The 17,808-nt window shown below is 46.0% G+C and overlaps 1 protein-coding gene across 1 annotated transcript in view; it reads left to right on the top strand.

Moving 5' to 3' along the window:
• CSMD2 (CUB and Sushi multiple domains 2) overlaps positions 1 to 17,808 on the top strand; it is a 784,677-nt gene that overhangs the window by 84,890 nt on the left and 681,979 nt on the right. The window contains exon 2 of the mRNA XM_063140724.1: positions 13,658 to 13,874. Coding sequence (XP_062996794.1) covers positions 13,658 to 13,874 — 217 coding nt within the window. The remainder of the gene's footprint in view (positions 1 to 13,657; positions 13,875 to 17,808) is intronic.

Here is a 17,808-nt window from a genome sequence, read left to right as displayed (position 1 = left end):
GCCCTTTGGTGTAGGCTTCTAGTGATTAAAAAGAAAGATTAGATTAGATTTTTTTTTTAAAGTCAATACAGGCTTCTAAAATATGGTTACAAGGTAAAAATGAAAAATGCAGGTATTTCTATCTTTAATGCTACCTTGCTTCCATGTAATGGTGGAGCCAGGCAGTCTCAATTCTTGGTTGGAAAAATAATTTTGAAGTTCAAGCCACCTGAGAGAGAGAGAGAGAGAGAGAGAGAGAGAGAGAGAGAGAGAGGGTTGCTGACACATCTGGAAAAGGAAGAAGGGAAGGGTATATAAGAAGAGCTGTTTGGATTTTTGCCCCATCACTTTTAATTTTAGTGAGGGGTTCAGGGCCATAGAGAACCTAAAGGTTCTTGGGGTGCCCAAAAAGTAGAGGGGCAGTTCCTCTGGTTTGCAGGCCTTTTAATGACAAAATTTCATTTAAAAAAAAAACACACATTTGTTCATAATTTTTTTTTTTGGGGGGTAGACAGAGAAAATGTCACCCATCCCTGGCATATAGGCCCTTCCCATAGTCCTACTTGGACATTCCTATTACAATGAAACAAAAAGGCCTCCATTGAGACCTCTCTTTGCTCATAGGGAAGGGTTGTAACACAGTGGTAGAGCATGTGCTTGGCACGCAAAAGGTCCAAGTGCAATTTCCAGCATCTCTGGGTAGGGCTGGAAAGGACTCTTGTCTGAAACCCTGGAGAGCCCTTGTCCATCACCGTGGATGATATTGAGGTAGATGGACCATTGGTGTGACTCAGTAACTGGCAACTCTGTGGCTCAGTTCAGACAGCATGTTTCTCAATGGTGGTTTTAGAACTCCAAGCTGGAATTTTTACACCACCGTTGAGAAATGTGTTGTCCGGTGGGAAAACTCCATGCAATGGTGGAGTTGTTTTGGAAAACACTCCAGGCAGAATATCCATGCTGTGCAGAGAAGAGCTCCTGCACAACCATTGTGTTGCGTGTTGTGGAAGGGCTCTGTGGAGTTTTCTGTTGCATTGAGTTGACTTTTCCCATTGGCTTCAGAGTTCTCTGGCAGGAGCGGCAAAAAGAGGGTGTACTGCTCTAGGAGAGCCACGAGGACTGCTTCCCCCCCACCCCTATCAATGGCTGATGGAATACCATCGGGAGGACTGGGGGAGGAGAGGAGGCAGAGGAACTGTCAATCAAACATTGCAATGGAATTTATTCAATTCCACGGTAGCCCCACAGACACACAACGATGGAGTTAGAATATGTTGTGTGGGGAGTACCCCTTAAAACTAAACCGTTGAGTTGAGTTTTGACACAGTGTTGACTAACATGTTGTCTAAACTGAACCTTACATTCCTATCAAAGATATTAGCCTGTAGCTCAGTGGTAGAATGCAAGTTTTGCATGCAGGAGGTTCCAGGTTCCAGTCCCAGCATCTCCAGGCAAAGTTGGGAAGGACCCCTGTTTGAAATCCCGGAGAGGTGCTGCCGATCAATGTAATTCCAAGCTAAATGATCCGATTTGCCATAAGGTGGTTTCTACAGTAGTCCAGAACTCCCAGAGTATTATAGTGAAACCTGGGGGGAATGGTTGAGAAAGTCTTCATAGCAAATAAGATTAATTCTGTGGAGCATTCTTCGCTATCCCCTGAAATCACAGGAGGATGGACATTGCCCATTAAGGGGGAAATAGGCAAACTTTCTTTTGACATTTTGAATGTATTTAACAACACCCAGTGTAGAGGAGAACAAAGGAAACAGTTTAGGGGGATAACAGACTCCAGATAGTTGAACTACACCAACCTTCCCCAACCCAGTGTCCCTGGCCATTGAGCATGCTGGGTGGGGCAAGTGGGAGTTGTAGTCCAACAACGTTTGGAGGGCACCAGTTCATGCATACCAGGTCTGAGCAGGCTTGATGTATGGTGTTTGGGCCTCCAAAATGGAGTGTCTGGTTGAAAACTTTGAAGCTATCCCTTAGCCAGTGGAGGCTGGTGGCTCTGATGTCAGTGGGGCTGTAAATCCACTCCGGGTTTCAGTTGGAACTCTAAAGGAGCTCTCCAAAGTGCCACCAGCCTCCACTAACCTTAACTTTTCCACAGCTCTCTGCCCCCTATAAATGCTTCCGCATTAGGCTTTTTCCCAGCCTGAGAGCAACGTAGGTGAGCATTCTGTTATTCCCGCCTTGCCTTCACCTTGTCCTCCCCAGCTTGGGCAGAGCTCTGAGAATGGGCTAGAGGCTGTGCATTTGTTGCCATGCAATGCTGCTCCTCAGCCACCTGTGAGAAATGTGCCCCGTGGTTGCTAGGCAACTGAATCACACTTCCTCCTCCCCTCATCTCCTCTACTTGCACCTGGCCGCCTTGAAAGCTGAAGCCTGCCAGTCACCCAATGGGTAGGCAAAACATGCCTATCTCTGAATCCCGAGGGTCTTGAAAGGAACTTGGATCCCCACCACCACCACCAAGGTCTGTGGGCTGCAGTTCTTTTGGACATTTCCCCCCTTTACATCTTCTGAGCTCAGAACGGCTGCAGGAGGAGGCAGAGCGGCACACAGGCATGCGCAGACACGGCAGGAATCCGGGATGTGTGTTAGATATATGGGTCCAGAGGACTCTGAGGTGCTGGCAGGAGATTTGCTGAAACATAAACTCCTTTCTGTTTCTCACAAAAGGCTGCTGGCAAGAGAAGCAGAGAGAACTGCGCTGAACCTTCACTACTCTGCCCCCACCCTCCTTCTGAAATGCGGAATTTTAAACTGAGGCTGATCAAACTCAGGCTGAACAATCGGCGACCCCAACCAGATTATTTACTGTGAATGAAGCCTCCTGTGGCTCCTTCATCTCTCTCCCCCTGCTTTCTAACTGGTCTCATCGCTGTTCAATATAATCCAAGCTCCTGCCGCCTATTATTGCTGACGAAGAATATATTGCCTTCCAGGTTGTCAGCTCTGGGGGAAATCTGATCCCCCCCTACATTTTCCCTTGCAGTAAGCAATTCTTCTTTTGGACACATCCTTCGGCAAAATGCTGTTTAGCCAGGATCATGAATGCAAAATTATTTTAGTGGATTGATTGGGAAAGTACGGTGCTCTCTTTTATTCATCCCGTTGTTGTTGTTGTGCACTGCAGTGTCCATGTTTATTGTTTTCCATTCATTGTTGTTGCTGCTTTTAAAAAATAAAAAATACAGCAAATAGCCTACAAAATACACACACAAAAACCTCACACACACTAAATTCAAATTTTCAATACACAGCAACAACAATAGCATAGCCACCCAGTCAGTATAAAAAACAGAAACAAAAAAACCCCCAATAGTGCTATTAAAAGCAGGATATTGCAACAGGAATCAAATACGAAAAGTAAGCAGAAGTAGTTCAGTCTCCAGCAACTGTTTGAAAACTAAAAGGTTAGAGCCCAATGGATTTCCCTATCATGGTGCCAAGAGGCAGAAGTGAATGTTGTCTGCATATTGATGACTTGTCTTCAATAAAGACCTACAAATGACCTCACCCAGAGGTTTTATTTAAATGTTGAAAAGCATCGGAGGCAAGATGGAAGCCTGTGGTGTCCTGCAGTCCAAGGCCAGGGGTAGAACAGTTGTCTTCCAGCACCCCCTTCTGGTGCTAGCCTTCTAGGAAACAGAAGAACAACTGAACGATAGTGGACCATAGCCCCAATCCTTCAGGTGAACCAGAAGACCCGAAGAGTCTTATAGGCCCCTTCCAACTCTACTATTCTATGATTCTAAGAGGAGGGGTGGCTGGTTGTACAGCACTTGCTGGGCACTCCAGCGGCTCACATGGGCAGGTGAGTGCCCAGAGGGAACGGACAGAGGTTAGTCCATCTATTCCTACTCTCCTAATCACGTGCCATCAGGAGGAGCTGCTACCAACATATAGTATTGCAGGGGCAGTAGTCATTGTAGTAGCTAAGAGGCGTCAACAATCAGTTGATACGTTGAAACTGAAAATGCAACCCCAGCTAATTACAAGCCACTGCAAATGTATCCCAAGCCTTTGGTAGCCTATTAATATCAACAATGAACTGAACCCATGTGTAGCTAGTGAATGGAGGCTCTTGACTGCTAGGTCCCAGAGCTCTGTGGTTCAGCAGTCATGTGTACAACCCATTGGGCTTCTGCCCTTTGTCACTCGCCACACATGAGCTGATCCCTTTTCACCAGGTGTGTTGTGTTATCAAAGGGGTTTGGGGTTAGGGTTGAAAAAATGATTCCCCAGTTTTCTGCGTGTTCTGTTCAACCTTAACTCACAAACCACTGTAGGTTTTGCCACTGATTCAACCATGTTGGTGCTGAATTAGGGTGGTCATCTTCCCCCCCTCCCCCTCTCTTTTAGGCTCCTCATCTTTTAGAGCTACTTGGCATACAGGTACACCACAGTCTTCTCCATGCTGAGAATGTCCATGCTGGGAATAGGCAGTAAGCCTATATACACCAATTTCTGGGGAACATGGGTGAGAGGGTACTGTTGCACCATGTCCTGCTTGTGGTTCCCTAGTTGACAGCTGTCTGGCCGCTGTGTGAACAGAATGCTGGATTCAGATGGATCCTTGGTCTGATACAGCTTCAGGGTTCTTTTTAATGTTCCTGTGTGCCGATTAAATTTGATTGGTGCAGATGCTGAGGCTCTTGTTTCAATTTGTTTGTTGTATAAATATTTACCCAAACTTGTAAAGTTCTTCATACTTGAGAGAGAAACGACATATTTTTAAAAAAACAGTAGGAGAAAACAACGCTGACAAATTCACTCTGTGCTGCTACCCACTGAAACACCTTGCCCAAATAAGTTAGTTTTGTTTTTTGTTTTTCAATACAGGGCTCTAATAACTTTTCACGTTGCCTTGGTCCATTTTCTTCCTTTTCCCCCAAACAGAGGCTTCACCACTGCCTCCTTCACTGGATCTGTGCCCTCCCTTAATGAGGCATCAGTCATCTCCAGAGACCAAATAAGAAAACTCTGATCTGACCACTCTAATCTGCTAGGATAGCTAAACATATACTTAGGGGGCCTCCAACTCCCAACAGCCTGTCTACATTTTCAGGGAGAACAAGCTGAAAAGCATCCATTACAACCTAACCAGATGGTGCCACAGCAATTCTCAACTCTAATTCTGCACCGAAAGTGGAGTCCAGGTTAGAACAAAGCTGAATGATTTTTATCTGCAAAATGCTTTACAATTTGGCCACAGCAGGCAACGGAGGGTCCCACCAAGTGCACTTGTAGGATGGAATGTAATAAGCCTTTCACCACTCGGAATAGCTCTACTGGCCGACACTTTGCCGATGCAACAATAGTGGGCAAGTAAGATGTATTTGCTGCAGGTACAGAATAGGCTCTAGCATGTGATCAGATTAATCCAGGTCTTTCATCATGTATACTCTGACCATATGGGATGAAGCTGCATTATGCATGGTGTAAAGGAGTAGTTAGCATGGGTAAAATCCAACTCAAGTTCTTTGTAGAGTAGACCCACTGAAATGAATGGGACTTTGGAAAAGAACTCTTAGGCCATAGCTAGACGGGGTGATATCCCAGGGATCGCCCCACAATCATCCCGGTGCATTCACAGGACGCACAGGGGATCCAGGGAGCAGGAAGGGATGATCCCTTCCTTTCCCCGGGATCTCACCCTACACTTCTAGCCCGCTTTTTCCATGGTCTCAGGCTGATCCTGAGACCGCGGAACGTGTGGGCGGGAGTGACGGTTTGTCCCGGCTCCTCACAAGTAACCGCTGGGAGCCGGGAACCATGCACGGAGCGCAGAGCTCTTCAGAAGCTCTGTGCCCATTGTGGGTGGGGTGGGGGTAGCGGGGAATGTATTTTTTTAAAAAAAAAACCTCACAATTTTTCACACGAGCACTCTTGGACTCTGTCTGCTTTACGAAAAAAACCAAAATGGCAGTGCGATGTCGCACGCCGTGTGTAAACAAGGTTGACGATCTCACAATCATAGAATTGCGAGATCGTCACTGTAAAAACCCCTGGTTTAGCTGAGTCCAAAGTCTCTTGGGAGTAATTAATCCTTTGTTATTCAGAGCTATGGATGTACATGGTGCTTTAGTGAATTTCATAAGTGGAAAGACAGGTCCCTGTCCCCAAGGAACTTAGAGTCTAAATGTTGGCAGTGGGGAATAAATTACATAGCACTGAATGAATGTCAGCAAATTCAGTTCCACTTGCTTTGGCTTGATATATGAGAGAGGTTTCCTGTTGTGTGTCTCCACGATTCGTTCTCTGGCCTTCCATTCTCCTTGTGTATGTGAGTGGGTCGGGGAGCGGCAGGGGTGGTATTCTGCCACAGCTCATTGGGGGTGTTTTGAGTCATTCCAATCAGTCCTGAAGTTGAGAACTGGAATAACTATCTACCCACAGAGGAGGCTTTGTTGTACTTCTGCTTGAGTCACTGACCTGGGCATGCCTCTTTCCAAACCAAGGAATCAGGCACAGAGCTTCAGAGAGAAACACAGATGTGGGGTGCCCCACTGAGGATGGGTCATTCTTTTTCTTATACGCTCCAAAAATAAAGTACTTCAGGCATGAGAACGAAGTGGCTTATAATATGGAATTCAAGTAAAGAAAAGGTGAGGGTTATTTCAACACTAAGATCTTTTGGAAGCACTAATGGTAGAGAATAGATTGTGAGGAGAGTTGTCTCTGCGTCTGTGCAATTTTGCTGTTTGCCCTTTGCTTTACCTGTGGTGTATGCACAGGCAGCGTAGATAAATGCAGTGTCATTTTGGATGACTTTGTGAAATGGCCCATTGGGTCAGTAGCCAAGCTGTGTTCTTTCTCTTTCTTTCTTTCTTTCTTTCTTTCTTTCTTTCTTTCTTTCTTTCTTCATTCAACTTGCCTGACATTTGTAATCCACAAGATCGGGATGGTTGGCTTGTGACCCCTCACTTTGGCACATCCAAATGATTGCAAGATCAGTGCCAGTGGCACAGCTCATGATAGACTGTTGCACAGTATTCCCATGAATGGAAGAGAAATGTCTCAAGATACTGCAGCATTTCATTTGTTTGAAAAAGCTCAGCATTTTGGCCTATTTTTATTTTAAGGCTTTCTTCAGGAGCTGTAAAATAATGCAAGACAACACATAATTAAAATAACATAGGATTTCACTGTTAAAGACCAAAAATGTTTTAATCATTTCACAGTGCACATAGGCCTAGGCACACTTACTGTTTATTGTTGTTGTTGTTGTTGTTGTTTGGGCCAGATCTACACCAAGCAGGATATGACACTTTGAAAACGGCTTGAAAACTGTATAGGGAGGGCCTTGCTAGACCAGGGGTTAGCGCGGTGCGAGGCCTGTGCTCGTCCCTGTGTGTCCAAATGACGCAGGGGATACCGGTCTCAGCGAGGGCTCGAGCCGCCCTGGCACCGCACTAACCGGAACTGCTTGTAGCGCGGTTCTTCCCACGGTCCTGGCCTCAGGTCAGGCTGAGGCCGGGACCGCGGGCGTGTGGACCATTCCACCGCTTTTCCCGGCTACCGCACTTACGCGCGAGTAGCCGGGAAAAGCGGTGGATGGGTTGCAGCACTCCCGCCCCCTTCCCCCGATTCCCCCCCCCACGACCTCCCCTGGCCTCCCATCCCCCCGTCCCCGTCCCCACCTACTGTGTGCCGCTGCTGCTGCCAGTGTCCCCAGTCGCTCTGTCCCGCTGCTGCCACTGCCGCCATCACTGTCCCCAGCCGGCGTTTCCTGTTGTCGCCATGTCTGGCCTTAATGCCTGCTGTCGCCGGACATGGAGACAACAGGAAACGCCAGCTGGGGACAGTGACAGCGGCGGCAGTGGAACAGAGTAACTGGGGACATTGGCAGCGGCAGCAGGACACAGCAGGTGGGGACAGGGGAGGGATCAGAGGCCAGGGGAGGTCGTGGGGGGAATCGGGGGAAGGGGGGACCCTATTTTTTTTAAAAAAATTACTTACCAGTCGTTGGTGCGCTCCTGCGCACACGGCCGCTTTAACTGAAAAAAAATGGTGGACGTGACGAGGCTTCCCTCGGCCCCATCACGCTCCAGGTGTAGACAGGGCCTACAGGCCGCGCTACTTCTAGTGCAGCCAGGCCCCTCCTCACCTTCGGCGGTAGATCTAGCAAGGCCCGGAGCGTGTCCTGGCCCCCAACAGTTGTCACTACTGTGATAAACTGTTTTAAAGCAGGAGTGTAGACCCTGCCTTTGTTTGGTGTTTTTTTTAAAAAAGGTTATAATTAGGGTGACCATATGAAAAGGAGGACAGGGCTCCTGTGTCTTTAACAGTTGCATAGAAAAGGGAATTTCAGCAGGTGTCATTTGTCTGCATGTCACACCTGGTGAAATTTCCTCTTCATCACAACATCTAAAGCTGCAGGAGCTATATTGCAGCTATACCGTGACCAGATTTAAAAGAGGGCAGGGCACCTGCAGCTTTAACTGTTGTGATGAAGAGGAAATTTCACCAGGTTCTCCATATATACAAATAACACTTCCTGAAATTCCCTTTTCAATACAACTGTTAAAGATACAGGAGCCCTGTCCTCCTTTTCATATGGTCACCCTAGTTATAATGTCTCCTACTAAAATTCACTGGTGACTCAGAAATGTGTTCAGAAGGCTATAGTTTTTTTTTATTCTATCTGTTAGAGAAGATTGTTCAGGTGTTCCTAAGATACAACAGTTAGCTCAATGATTCTCTGGACAGGACTGTGTTGGAGAGGACAATATGAGCATTAGTTTGAAAGCAGCCCAGCAAACATGTGTTGAAGGGCATCATCATCATCATCATCATCATCATCATCTGTGGCCTGCATGCCTGTGTAAACCAATCCACTGCCAAGAGTGTTTGAATTAAGCTGTTGATGAATATCAGTATTGTTATGTGCTCCCCACATCTCTGATTAGTGAGGCTTTCAGGGGGAAGCCCATCCAGATTTGCCTTCCTTTTGAGGAGTGAGGACTACATCGGATCTGCAAAGAGACGTACCCAGCATCTCCAAGGTGTCTTCCAGCTAACTTCTGGGTCTCTCACTGCTTTTATCTCTGACAGTAGCCCTATTCAGATGTTCAGAACCCATGAATACCAAATGCATGCAGGAGCTATTGAGGACATAAGGACTAGCCCTGTCTTCTAGATGCTGCTGTGTGTGCTGATGCATGATCAATCTCAGCCTAAGCAAGTATGGATGTACACCCATTGGGTTCCCTCCATGGGGGCAGGAAACGTGCTCAGTTAAGGATCCAGGAAACCTGGTCAGTTATGTTAATCAGGTTAATCTCCTTTCCCCATGGAGGGAGCTTTGTGCATGGTCAATCTGATGGTGATGGATCAACTGGGGTGAGTGGTTGGCATATGTATCTAGGGAGTATGGGTACCAAATGACTGAATTTGGGTCTCGAAAGCAGTTCCTTTAGTTCCTTCACACATACCCTTTATGGCAGGATCCTCTTTGCTGTGGTTATGGTGTGTTATCTTCCAGGCCCTGATAGCAAGATGAAAGGTCCCCTCATACATGATATTTTCAGGAGCAATACCACCAAATATCATCAGCTCTCATAGGCTGAAAGATAGTGACTCAAGGTCAGCCTGCAAGCTTTACAGGTAGACGGGGATTTGATACTATTTCCACCCTGGCTTCTATATTGTTCATCCTGAAAGTCAGAGCAGAAGAGTCCTCACAGTATAAAGTTTAGGGTTTTGTGTGTATCTGAGGAAGCCCAGTTTCAAATCCCTGAGATACAATCAATCCTTCCATATACAGGAGCCGGTTCCTTTGTGGTATTTATATCTAGGCCTGCAGCCTTGAAATTGCACAGTTAACACAGCCCCAGCATCTGAAGGACTTCTCAGGAGCTCCTAAGGCGATCCAGCCTTTCTAAATTGCTACGTTCTTCACGTCTTTTTGACATTTTCCGATGATTCAAATTAAAAGCATGCTGTAGAGTCAAATTGCTTCCTCCATCTTCACTCTCCCCTACCCTTTTGCTACCACTGCATTTTTGACAGGAACAGGAATGCAACTTGACAGGGAGGATGGAAAATTGGGTTGGGGGGTTAGTTCCTGGGTTTCTCTGTGGGGCCTTGAGGAAAAATACATACATGTTGTCTATTTCCCGAAAGTAACAGCTGTATAGGGGGCAAAAATCACCTTTTGAAGTGATCACCGAGACATTCCAGACAGGCCTTTGAAACCTAAGGAGAATTGGAACTCCCCACTACCCCCTTCTATCCCCCACAATATTTACTAATCTTATCAAAGCTCATTTAATTTCTTTTGACATTCCTCAGCTGTTTCACCCGAGCAGGAACTTCCAGATTTCTCCTCAGAATGTTGCTTGAGGTGAAATTCAGAGACAACTGGATTTCCTTGCCTTGAGAAATTTGTCCGGTCACTTTGAAGCTCTTCAGCTCTCCCTCATATCCTGCTTTAGTTTTTGCCAGGACTGGGACCTCCAAGTTTGCCTCAAATGTCGCTTTAGGTGAAATTAGCTTTCAAATTCAGTTGTAAAGGAAATGTCAGAGCAGCAGTTGAATATGAAAATGGCACTTCTATAAATGCTGTTAATCTACTACCTGCGCGTGACTCACAGAAGCACTTCCTCAGCCAGCATGAGAGTTTGGAAGGGGTAGCGCAACCGGGTGCCCTCCAGATGTGTTGGACTGTGGCCATGCTGGCTGAGGATGATGGGAGTTGCAGTCAAACATGTCTAGAGGGTGCCAAGTTGGGAAGGCTTCCCTATGTAATTCACATACCCTACTGATTACAGAATGCCCTCTTCACATGCTCAGAGGTCCTCCTGTATTTTTACATCACAGGGTTGAAGAGAAAAACTGATTCATGGCTTTAGGTTTAAACTCTGAAGAGACCCTTCAGCTTGGTAGACTGTTGGTAGAATAGGCTGGGTGGATTCGGAGTGATATTGCTGAGGCTTATTTGGATGTGGATTGTGGGAAATTGTTCAACCTGCTTCAAAATTGCAAACAAACAAAACAATCGATGGCACAGACTGATAAGGGCGGCAATGTTGTCATGGCCACTAACATCAACAAAAAAGACTTCAAAAACAGATGAGATGATTTCAAGGACGGTAGGTCTTATTAGTAACTATGTTTTATGACTGCCAAAAGCACAACTTCCTTATTCAGATATGGTATGAATCTAATTCAGGGATGGTTGAGTAATTCAGGCTTTGTGAATTCCAGTATGAACTGACTTGGGGCTGTATCTAATATTAGTCCTGGTTAAAGTAGACCCATTGAAATGAATGGTACTTAAATTAACCCATGGCTTCTGATCCGCATGACCTCTGATCCACGTATTCCAGACAAATGTGAGGATCAAAATGTGCGATACATCAACTTCTGCACCTGTATCAATGTTCCATTGCAGTTCTTGGCTCAAAAAAACAAAAACAACAACCCATCAACATGCATTTAGAAATGTGTATTTTGAGAGAAAATGCATTTAGACAGTGGAGGCTGGTGGCTCCGATATCTGTGGTGCAGTGAATGTGCCCTGGGTTTCAGTCAGAACTAGTCAGAACTCTAAAAGAGCTCTCCAAAACAAAGAAAGCACCATGGAGAGATCCTTTAGAGTTCCAACTGGTTCTGACTGAAACCCAGAGCGGATTCACCACCCCACTGACATCGGAGCCACCAGCCTCCATTGCATTTAGAATTGTGTATTTAAATATGCCTTGCTATGTGGCATATTTAAAAGAAAAGAAAATCTGCAGATTAATATGAAAACGGGGGCAGTGCAGCGCAAAAGTGACACATAGCATTAACAGACTGAATCGCCCATCTACAGTCTAACTAGGGAGATAAGTAACGCTATTGCGAAACTTCTCAGCGGCATGTGTTTGGCCATTGTCAGAAGACAGAGTGCCGAGAAAAATAAGGGATCTCTCTTTCTGGCAACAGCTTCTAGCAAGCTATTTATATGTCGGTCACCTTGGTATATTTCTCTTGTAAAGGCACTGTAGTTTCCCTTTGCTGATCTGACTGAACTGCATGACTCAGCATCACATTGTCCCTCTGGAGTCTTCCTAATAAATATGATCATTTGCATAATCCAGCCACAGTCGGGCTGCCCTCTTGGGATAAACGTGGCAGCCAAGGGGAAGAGGCACGAGATCCAGACATCAGAAACAGCAGGAGTCGGATCGCCGTCTTTCAAAATACAGACAGGCTGTAAACAATGGTGTTTGTTAGGTTCCGGTGCCAAAGCGGGTCAATCAAATAATGCAGGCGTGGGGAGACGTCCCCCACCCCTGTTCAAGGCTGCGTTCCATCAGGTTAGCCTCACCCACACATAGGGGGCAGCCCTAGAATGCCAGCAACTGGTGCTTTAGGTGAACCATGCAGTTGGTGCCCCGAAACTAGGCTGGTGCTTTTGGTAACCAGGAAAACATTTTGCCCCTATTTTCCGTTTAATGTTGTTTAAGCATATTTATTTAGAAAGCTGCGTAATTGTTTGGTTTTTCCACGCATCAGTCTGTCCAGCCAATGATTTTGAGATCAAATAAAATAGATTCGCAAAAAATTCAGAATAGGAGAAAACACAACACCTAGGCAATAATTCAATCTGATTTCAAATAAAAATGTATTAAAATGTTAATGATATATTTTTTGTTGTTGCAATTCAAAAATCATCTATGACACTATCCTGCTTTAACTTCCAGTACCATCACATCCAACGGAGAAAGAAGAAAGAAAACTCTTAGAAAACTAAGAAAGCTTTGTTTTTAAAAAAAGACATTCCCCTTATCTTGAATTTGGTGCACTACTTAATTTGGCACTCTAAGCAATGCCTGAGGATGGCCCATTCATGCCCACAGAGGCCTGAGCCAGTGGTGGGCATGGCCTCTCTCTCTCTCTCTCTCTCTCTGTTTCTGCCATCCTCTTATCATTCTCCTTTTCTCCTTTTCTAACAGCCACTTCTCTCCCCTACTTTCCCACTGGACTGCCGGTGGAGAGGGTGATTGTCCTTCCCTGAGATCTGAATTGATGGATTGCTGAGGGCTTCTGGAAATTGGCTGAGGGACACATACAATGCTAGGGCTGCAGGTTGTTCACTCCTGCTGTAATGAATAATCAGTGTGGTGCGGCGGGTAGAGCCTTGGACTGGGACTCAGGAGATCGAGGTTCTAGTCTCTACCAGGCCACGAAGCTCACTGGGTGACTCTGGGCCAGTCACTGCCTCTCAGTCTGACTGACCTCACAGGGTTGTGGTGAGGATAAAGTGGACAGTAGGCAGAGGGTCATGTAAGCCACTTTGGGTTCCTTACAGAAGGGGGGAGGGGAAAGCAGGATGTAAATGTAAAAAAGATAAAATAAATATTTAGTTTTGTGGTGGGGAGTTAAACCAGCAGTGGTTTCATGTACAGACATTGCTTGCAGCATTTTGAAAAAACAGCAGGAAGCAGAAAGGAAAGAGATATTTAAACATCCCGCCCCACCCTCGATCAGGCTGTCAACTCATAAGATTGATTGATTGTGTGTATGTGTGTCGTGGATGATGATGATGATGATGATGATGATGATTAATTTATTACATTTATATATCACCCCATAGCTGAAGCTCAGCAGTGGCCCTTGATTTGAAATCCTGTAGCAGTGATGCAATTCCCTTTGTCTTTTTTTCCCTTTCATCTTCTCCCAGCCCAGAACTGCAGTTACGTTTTGCGAGGTCCAAACGGGACAATACAGAGTCCGGGATTCCCGTACGGCTACCCAAATTATGCAAACTGTACGTGGACAATCACCGCCTTGGAGCAGAACAGAGTGCAGCTTGTTTTCCAGTCCTTTGCGCTAGAGGAGGATTTCGATGTGTTATCTGTCTACGATGGGCTGCCCCAGCAGGGAAATCTAAGAACGAGGTATGGAAAAAGAGTCCTCCTGCGAGTTTGCTTTTAATACTCTGTCATTCAGGAAAGGAAAATGTTCAGGAACATATTAAGATGTCTGCTGGCTGGATTAAAACACTTAGATGGAAGGTTTTATGTTGCAATAAAAGCAGGGTCCCGCTCTTTTTCTGTGGAGTTATCTCAACTGTCTGGATTTCACATGCTTGATAAGCCCTCAAAAATATTGCAAAGAGTATTGGACGGTGCGGTGTTATCAGTGCGCTTGCTGCTTGAGACATCTGGAGAAGTTAATTACAAGTTGGTGCTAGAAGAGCTGGGCTTGGAGTGTCGCCCACCCTCCCCTTCTTTAAGGATGACAGATAACTTTATTCAGCTACTTCTGAAAATGTTAGGAGAGATTTTGCTCCCCTTCACCAAACGCTGAAGTGCTCACCCACAAATCCCCTGTGCGACTCACGAGGAAAGCAAAGCTAAGGGGGAAAGGGGTGATGTTTGGCAATGCTGATGGAGCGAAAACCCACCTGAGGCCATGAGGGCAGCGGGTGCCTCCACGCCCAGCCTTCCTAGGCCCCCAACGGACACACCTGGCAGGTTTTTGCCCCATCATTGACAAAGGACAAAGGGGGGCAGGTCCGGGCGGAACTCAGTTTTGCCCAGGCCTGCACACCCCCTTTGTCCTTTACCCCCGCTGCAATGACGGCAGCCCCCATTAATGCAGGGCGAGAAAATATGCAACAACATGCCAGGGGAATTGCACACTTTCTGGAGGCTTCGGACAGGGCTCATTGCCAAGCAATGGGCACGGCCAGCTCCCAGAATAGGGCCGGCTGAGCAGTGGTCAGTGAGCCCCACGAGTTCTCTATCCCCTAATTTATGTATATCGAAACAGGATTTCAGCTTCTGAGATAGTTTAAGCTTCATTTTAACCAGGACCAAGCAGGCTGAATAAGATTAGGGATATTGGAGGAATTCATTGGGTGAGTGGGGGTGGACCTCGATGAGCTTCCCTTGGTTCGCCCTCCCCCTCCCCCAGGATTCGGTCCATTTCTTCAAATTTAGGCAAATCTCTATTTGCACAAATAAAAATGCAAAACTTTCCCAGATTTAGGAGGGGAAAACATGCCTCAGCCCACAGATGTGAGCCGATTCGGTCAGACTAGGGAACAAATAAAACAGATTTCCCATCAATGGAGATTCCTAGGTGAGATTTCCTGTGATCGACGCTAGGAATCAAGTGAATGAAGTGGCAGACCGTAGAAATACAGACGCTTTCCAAACAGTAACTAAGTTTGAGTTGGACGCAGCCCTCCTTCGAGCAGGGCCAGATTTGAATGGGACTTCGTGCCTTGCCTGTACCACTGTTGGAGTAGGGCTGTAGCTCAGTATTAGAGCAAATGCTTTGGATGTGGAATTCCTAGCAGGTAGGGCTAGGAGATCTTGCCTGAACCCCTGGTAAGCTGCTGCCAGTCAGCGTTGGCAGTACTGAGCTAGATGGGCTAAGTGTTAGACTCAGTATAAGACACCTTCCTAGGTTCCTGTGTTCTTTCGCTGTGTCCTCCCACCACCCTTTTCAAAGAGATAAATGCTTTACTTTGGAGACGCAGGTGGCAGAAGGCACCTATCATCACAGAAGAGGATTCCCAAAGCCTCTCCTTAGTGGCAACTGACTTGCAAAACATCCATTACTGCTGAAGAATATGGGATTTGACTACAAGCCCCATGGTCCCAAGAGACAACGTTACTGCACAGGTCATTTGCTGCATTTCTTCTGAAATGGGAGCCCTCCGCCTTCTGTGGCCCCTCTCTTTTCCCCAAGGTTTTAACTTGGGGAAGAAGAAGCTTCAGGGAAGAAAGAGTGGTGGCGAAATTATGCTAGTTGTGTGCTCATATTGAACACTTGAAAATCCCCTTGAGCGTTTATTGAGTGTTTAGTACAAACACTTGAAAACCACCAGTTCTTTTCAGGGTGAGCAATAGGACGCTTACACATCTCTAGCCTCTGCTTGGCTCTTCTGTTACTCTCAGTGCTTAAAAAAACAGACTAATTATGCTAAGTTATACACAGTGTTGTTTGATTCCCATAACATTCTGATTGCAGAAATTCTTAGTTCCAAATTCAACTGTTTGTTCTGTTCAGTGTGTGCCTGTTGAATATATGGCACTGTAAGCCACAAGGTGTAACACGTGTTTTGTGTGCAGATGATGCCGGCGTTCAGTCTTTGGTAGGGACGGGTAAGACATTTTCTGGGTTTGCATTTTAATGTGTGATTATTCTATTTGCATGTCCCATGATTGAATTTGGACCCAAATACAACTTGTAGTCAGAAATCCATAAGTCACCACACTTGTGATGTGTTTCGCAAAGAAAAAAGAAATATGTTTGACATCATGTACTCATTTGAAAAATGTGCAAAGAAAAATGGGTACATTTCTGAACTGGACACAGACATGCTTGTGTAAAAAAATGTGTACATTTTGAAAAGTGTGGACCAAAATATATTTGCACTTCTGTGTCTGGGTTGGGGAAGCTCGCAGAGAAGTGGGACAGAAGGAGAACCTTGCTGAGATGATACTTAACGGATTTGTCCATTTTTGATACCCCATCTCCATGGGCAGCAAGGCTAGGAAAGATGTCTGCTTGAGACCTGGAAATCTGCTGCCTGTCAGAGTTGACGCTATGCGGTTAGATGTACCAGTTGTCTGCCTCAGTACAAGTCTGCCTTGAAAAGCAGCATCCAGAATCAGCGCTAGTGAAGACTGTTCTTCTGTAGCAGGACTCTTTCCTTGTGGCACTTATGATTTTTCGTGCTCCTGTTACACCATGAAGGGATGCCCGTGGCTCAGTTCCCTGGCTGATGAAGATCTCACTGTGACAAAGCTTCCATATCAAGCAAAGTCTATGATAATGGAGGGCAGCGATTTCCCAGAGTTATCTTGAGGCGGGAATGAACTGGGTGAATTTCTGCGTGACCCATTTTTGTGCACGAGGTCAAATGTTGACAACTTGTAATGGTCTCCTCTGGCCTTGAAGTACTCCGAAAGTTCTCATGTGTTACATTATGCAGAGAGCTGTTTGCTCTCTGGGGTAACTTCAGAACAAGTCCCATAACCTTTCAGTTAGCTCGGCTGGAAGAATCTGGGTTAAAGAAGCAGAAACAACACTGAAAGCCAGCTGCTCTGCTGGTGTGAGAGATGAGCAGGGCTTTGTAGGTAAATAAATTATGCCCTGTGCTTGTGACAACTGAGGTGGGGGGGTGTTTAAAAGATCAGGTTTGTGAAACTTTATTGCTTAATCAGGAGTCAGGAGGTTATTTGGCTCTGTCCATCTGGAAACAGACAGGCAGATGGTGTTGGAGAAAGCAGAATATTCCCTGTTGCTTATCTAAGGAATTCCTCTGGTGTTATTAAGTACTTCCTGCATCTGCAGACACTGAAAAGTCTAGGGGGCAGCACTGAAAGGTTTAATTTCCTCTGTGTGTGTGTGTGTGTGTGTGTGTGTGTGTGTGTGTGAGAGAGAGAGAGAGAGAGAGAGAGAGAGTGTAACGGAAACTTCTGGTGTCTCTTTGATATATGTTTTAGGCCTGTGCAGGGACCCTCTGATCTGCTCTGGATCCCAATCCGGACCTTCTGGATCAGGTCTGAACCACTCCGGATCGATCCGGACCTCTTCTGAACCGATCCAGACCTCCCTCGACCTGATTCGGATCTGAATTTAGGGGGTCCGGATCGGCCCAATCCGCTCCGGATCTGGGGATTCAGAATGGAGTGGAGCACAGCCCTAATATGTTTTACTCACAAATATACAAGCTGAGCCTTTTGAAATTAAGCAGACTTTTAAAAGTAGGGAGCAACTCCACAGAATGCTGCACTGTATTCTCACAGTGTGTGTACCCTTAGTAGGGATGGTGCAGGTGTCCAGATGGGCCTCAAGGCCCAGCGAGAAATC

The sequence above is a fragment of the Elgaria multicarinata genome, chromosome 13 (genome assembly GCF_023053635.1).
Source record: "Elgaria multicarinata webbii isolate HBS135686 ecotype San Diego chromosome 13, rElgMul1.1.pri, whole genome shotgun sequence".
In the NCBI taxonomy this organism is placed as follows: domain Eukaryota; kingdom Metazoa; phylum Chordata; class Lepidosauria; order Squamata; family Anguidae; genus Elgaria; species Elgaria multicarinata.
The sequence above is the reverse complement of the archived record's forward strand: the minus strand, read 5'-3'. Positions and strand labels throughout refer to the sequence as shown.